The sequence below is a fragment of the Plectropomus leopardus genome, unplaced genomic scaffold (assembly GCF_008729295.1).
Source record: "Plectropomus leopardus isolate mb unplaced genomic scaffold, YSFRI_Pleo_2.0 unplaced_scaffold14021, whole genome shotgun sequence".
NCBI classification, from domain to species: domain Eukaryota; kingdom Metazoa; phylum Chordata; class Actinopteri; order Perciformes; family Serranidae; genus Plectropomus; species Plectropomus leopardus.
In genome coordinates this window covers 1-5,904 of record NW_024614971.1, presented here as the reverse complement: position 1 = coordinate 5,904, position 5,904 = coordinate 1, and the positions used below count along the sequence as shown (strand labels likewise).

Sequence of the window (5,904 nt, the reverse complement as noted above, 5' to 3'; positions counted from 1 at the left end):
GTTTAGGATGTTTTCTTGTTGTTATTTTTAATAATTTTGAGTTCTTTGGTTGTATTCCTTTTTGTGTTTTGAAAGATTTGACTGCTTTGTGTATTTTTACTTTTTACTCTTAAAGTACATTGTCCTGATTATACTTACTTTTACTTCAGTACCATTTCAATGCAGGACTTTTACTTGTAACAGAGTATTTTCACTGAGTAGTATAAGTACTTTTACTTAAGTAAAGGATGTGAATACTTTGTCCTCCACTGGTGACAGATACAGATATACAGTACCTTATAAAAGTATTCACTCCCTTCTTCACAGAGGAGGACTTTATTTAACTAATTCTATAACTTTTGACAGTAATTTGAAGCACCAGGTGTTATTTATTTATATGAATACATATGCACACACCACAAGTTTTATTTTTCATTTATTTTATTTTTTAAATACAGTTTGAAATGCAACAAAATGGTGTTTTCTGATATTAATGACAGAATAAAATGTGGCACTTTGTCGAGCTCAGCTTTAATTGTTTTAACTGTCTTGACCTGAACTTTGATTCAGACCAGAGATCAGTTCATCAGCACATAATAAACGACATGTCGTAACTCTGTATGTTTCAGGGAGGTTTGCAGATTCCCACGAATTATCTGAACTGGGTGAGTAAAAGTCTAATGCTGATTAAAGTTAGCTCGTCATAAATTCAGTATCAGCTTTAATGTAATTTTTTTGATTTAATAATCAAACACCACTGCTGTTTTTCACAGGTTTAAGTTAATTAAGAGTTTTTTATGCACTTAAAAGATATATTTCTGTCAGGTTTTGGTCGCAGGTCAGTTAAAATCTGTGTGTTTGCCGGAGGATCCTCCACCTGACAGGTGTGTCTGATTCAACACCGTCATCACGACACAGGTGTGATGGTCACAGTAAAAGTACACTCTAAAATGTGTCGTTTGAGCTTGAAGAAAGAGTTTTTTTAGGATTTTACACGACTAACGCCAAAGAAATGCTGCAGAAACAAATTTACAACCAAAATTAAAGAAAAATATTTTTATTTAGAGCTTAAAAAAAGTCTTTGGTCTTTAACTTAAACGTGTGAAAAATGGGAGCAAAAACAAAAGTTACATTTTTCGTTCAGTGTATTTTGTTATAATGTTGTATCTTGTGTACATTTTCACTTTGATCAGTTTTTAGGAACTAAGTACTTTTTGTGAACTCTTTTTGTTCATGGCCGTGTGTGTTTTTCAGTGTACTCTGCCTCGAACCTCCTGGTGCTGTTCAACGACAGCATCCTGCGTAAAGGCCTGCGATGTGCCTTCCCCGTGGTGAGCGCCGCTCAAATCTCCTCCAAACATCTCTGATTTCACTCACACACCAGTTAATGTCCGCAGCATCCCAGCCTCTGAAAACAAAAACAAAACCATTTAAAATCAGTCTGTGACGTCACTGAGAGGAGCCCCAACACCCCTCCGAGGCTGCGAAACATTCGATAACTGAGCCTTTTTACAGTGTGATTACCCAGGGAACCAAACTGCAGCCTCTCAGTGAAATGTCCGAAAACATTTATAGAGCCAATACAGACATCCTGCATGTTTACATTCATGCTACTCTCAGTATCCGAGTATCTCAGTATCTCAGTATCTCAGCATCCCAGCATCCCCGTATCCCCGTATCCCAGTATCCCCGTATCCCCGTATCCCAGTATCCCAGTATCCCCGTATCCCCGTATCCCCGTATCCCCGTATCCCAGTATCCCCGTATCCCAGTATCTCCTTATCCCCGTATCCCCGTATCCCAGTATCCCCGTATCCCAGTATCCCCGTATCCCAGTATCTCCGTATCCCAGTATCTCCGTATCCCAGTATCTCCGTATCCCCGTATCCCAGTATCCCAGTATTTCAGCATCCCAGCATTCCATTATCCCAGTGACTCAGTATCCCTGTATCCCTGTATCCCAGTGACTCAGTATCCCAGTATCCCAGCATCCCCGTATCCCCAGATCCCAGTATCCCAGTGTCCCTGTATCCCTGTATCCCTGTATCCCAGTGACTCAGTATCCCAGTATCCCAGTATCCCCGTATCCCTGTATCCCCGTATCCCAGTATCCTAGTATTTCAGCATCCCAGTGTCCCTGTATCCCAGTGACTCAGTATCCCAGTATCCCAGTATCCCTGTATCCTTGTATCCCTGTATCCCCGTATCCCCAGATCCCTGTATCCTCGTATCCCCGTATCCCTGTATCCCCGTATCCCAGTATCCCAGTATCCCAGTGTCCCAGTATCCCCGTATCCCCGTATCCCCATATCCCAGTATCCCAGTATCCCCGTATCCCCATATCCCCGTATCCCAGTATCCCCGTATCCCCGTATCCCAGTATCCTAGTATTTCAGCATCCCAGTATTCCATTATCCCAGTGACTCAGTATCCCAGTATCCCAGCATCCCCAGATCCCAGTATCCCAGTGTCCCTGTATCCCTGTATCCCAGTGACTCAGTATCCCAGTATCCCAGTATCCCAGTATCCCCGTATCCCTGTATCCCCGTATCCCAGTATCCTAGTATTTCAGCATCCCAGTGTCCCTGTATCCCAGTGACTCAGTATCCCAGTATCCCAGTATCCCAGTATCCCTGTATCCCTGTATCCCCGTATCCCCGTATCCCCGTATCCCAGTATCCCAGTATCCCCGTATCCCCTTATCCCAGTATCCTAGTATTTCAGCATCCCAGTATTCCATTATCCCAGTGACTCAGTATCCCAGTATCCCAGTGTCCCTGTATCCCAGTGACTCAGTATCCCAGTATCCCAGTGTCCCAGTATCCCTGTATCCCTGTATCCCAGTGTCTCAGTGTCCCAGTATCCCAGTGTCTCATACTGGTGTCCCCGCTGTGTCCAGTCTCTCTCCCAGCAGAGACTCCTCACCTGGCTCTCCGTGTTGGAGTACTTGGAGGTTTTTTTGGAGATGGGAGCCTGTAAGCTGTGGGGCGACGCCGGCCGCTGGCTGGTCATCGGACTCATCCAGATTTTTAAGTACGTCTTGTTCCTCCTCGGTGACCCGGCGTCCACATACTTTTGACCATGTGGTGTATGAGCATTAACAGATCTCTGATTCACAGAGGAGTTTAAAGTGAGCTCAGTTTATCTGATTTATTCGTGTACTGATTTGTTAAAGTTAGTGATAGACTGTATCTGTATTTGTTGTCATGTGTGAACTAGTGTGTATTAACCCTTTAATGTAGTATGTTGGAAAATGAGAGGATCAAATGACGTCCTCTGCCATAAACTTTTTTCTCACGTTTGACCCTCAGGGCGGTTTTTCGTCTCGTGCTTCTTCTGTGGTACAAATCGGGCATCCAGACTTCACCTCCCATAATCCCCCTGGACAGAGCAGCAGAGTTTGTTGGTGATGGTCAGTGATCCTCTTTTCTTCACAATCTGTCGACACACAAACAGCCTGTCTTTGTCTTTTTGTCTGATATTTTTGGTTAGTTTGTTTTTTGTCATCACAAAAATTGCCTGCATTGTTTTTTTTTGTTGTTTTTTTGTTTTTGTTTTTTTTTGCTGATGTGTTTAAAAAAGTCCTTTAACTTTAGGCCCTGTTTCTTTGTTCAGTTGCTTTATTATTTTTTAGGACGCCCTGTGTAACGTCTCGGCCGAGGGACTACAGATAAAATAAAAGCCTCCTGGTTATTCTGGCATTTTTATGTCTTGTGTATTTATCAGTTTGCGCTTTCCCTTTTTAAATAAACTGACCTTACAGAGAACATGCTCTAGTTTTCTAAGTTTTTTCTTTTTTATTTATTTGTCCCCGAAAGGTAAGAATTACACACAGCTTTTTGATCCTGACTCAAACAGTCCAACACCTTTTGCTTCTGCCTTAAATCTTCGCCTCAGGTAAAAATTAATTTGAGTTTTACGAGAGTCGCCTGTAGTGATGAATCCCTGGAGAATTACCTCCGGGCTCTGCAGTTTCCCTTCGCTCTGCAGAGCCTCTTTCAGCTTGTTTTGGTTTGACGTAATGAGACGGTCCTGCGTTTCCTTCCTCTCCTCCGCAGATGATGCAGGCGGGGAGCAGCAAGGCGACACCTGCTTCGTGGGTCAGAGGTCAGGACGCGTCATCAGACCGCTCGGCAGCGGTGAGTTAAACATTGAAACTGAAGTATGAGATCTTTTGACGTTTGAATATTAGAGCCGTTTGAGTTTGTGAAGCGTCTGTGGGACAGAGGTGATGTGCTCTGGAACAGGAAATATCCGGTTTCCGTCAAAATAAAAGCTGCTTATCAGGAACACAGAAGCTGAATGATGGCTGACGGCCAGACTGGCTGCATGCACGCTGCAGTGGAGGCGTTCAGGTTTCATGTTTACCTCTACGGGGTCTGCAGGCCTCTATGGGGTCTGCAGGCCTCTATGGGGTCTGCAGACTTCTGCGGGGTCTGCCAAGGTCTGTCAGGGTCTGCAGGTTTCTGCGGGGTCTGGCAGGCTCTGACGGGCTGTAGGCTCTGTAGGGTCTGTCATGGTCTGTCACGGTCTGTCGGGGTCTGTCGAGGTCTGCAGGTCCTTGTTCTGGTCATGCTGGCTCACTAGATGGGTTTCCGTCCAAAAACTGCTCGACTGTGATGTGAATATTGAGAAATGTCTCATCCAGACGATCAGCAGGTGGCGCTGATCTCCAGTCAGACGTCTGCAGAAGAAGAGGGCCGGCCAGATGACATATTTTAAAAAGTGCTAATTCGCCCTTTGAAACCTGAGCAAATTGGCCTGATCTCTGTCCAAAACATGGGAAGGATGCAGTTAGCAATTTAAGGGGAAAGAACCAAAAACTTAACAAAAAAAGGTAAAAAAAAAAAAAAGAAAAAAAGAAAAAAGGATAATTTCCTAAAAAATATTGAAATCAATCAATCAATTCAATCAATAAAAACAAAACAAAACAAAAACAAATAAAAAAATAGAAAAAGTAAACAGACAGAAATGATCTGAAGATACTTTAATAATAATAATGCTGTAAAATGATTTAATTATTCTAATTATGAATACAGTTTTTTTTCTAGCCATAAAAATATGATCATTTTCCAAATGTATTATTTCCTACAGTTTTTGGAACACTTTTACCAAGTTACTCATTGATTTTTCCCCAAATGTTTCCCATAAAACAAGCAAACAAATTTGCTCAGGGTTTGAAGGTTTAGCTGGTCCCCCCACAATTCCAGTACAATACAATTACTTTACAATTACAATTACAATTACAATTATTAAAACACAAAGCAGCAAGATGACGACTTCTGTCAGATAATGTCAGCTAATAAACAGACTCTGAACCTAAAAGAGACAAAGCGACGCTTGCTGTCACCCTAAAAAAGACTTTGTGTTTCCTGTGTTGATGTGTTTCTTTGATCGATCTTGTTGTTGTTTTTCTCTTAATTCTTCCTTTTCGGATATGAAATACTTTTGTTTGCTGAATATGGCCGATGAGGATTCAGGGTTTTTTGTTTTGTTTTTCTTGCCTTTATTTAGTTTTGTTTTTTATTTGTCACGTTCAAAAGAAAGATCTAACTAACAGTCTGTTTTCTCCTCCTCTCAGCTCCCTCCCTGCAGGCGCGGCTGTGGGGAGCTCCGAGTCAGAGGAAGAGGAGGAGCAGCTTAAACGAGGAGAAGCTCCTCAAAAAACCGACCCAGCTGGGGCTTCAGGAGACCCTCGCAGAGTCCGTGTACATCGGACGGCCTCTCGTTCACCGTATCCTTCCCTCAGCGTCGCTCACTCTGCAGCACCTCAGTGTGGCCTGAAGCGAGTTATTGTGAAGGCGACCTGCGATACTCGCGTTCACCACAGGCGGTCAGAGTGCTGCAGCCTGCAGCTGCAGGCTGCAGCTGCAGGCCTCTGAAGTCTGTAATATCAGCTGTATGAGCAGTGACCCAAACATGGAG

The 5,904-nt window shown here is 43.2% G+C and overlaps 1 protein-coding gene across 1 annotated transcript; it reads left to right on the top strand.

The window, feature by feature from the left end:
• Positions 1-549: 549 nt before the first annotated feature.
• On the top strand, positions 550-5,896 carry pex16 (peroxisomal biogenesis factor 16; the record flags this gene model as incomplete). Its single annotated transcript, XM_042514323.1, has 6 exons — positions 550-644; positions 1,234-1,310; positions 2,879-3,012; positions 3,291-3,391; positions 4,038-4,118; positions 5,561-5,896. Coding segments are annotated over 6 exons (691 nt in total), but the record flags the coding sequence as incomplete, so codon positions are not given.
• Positions 5,897-5,904: the final 8 nt, after the last annotated feature.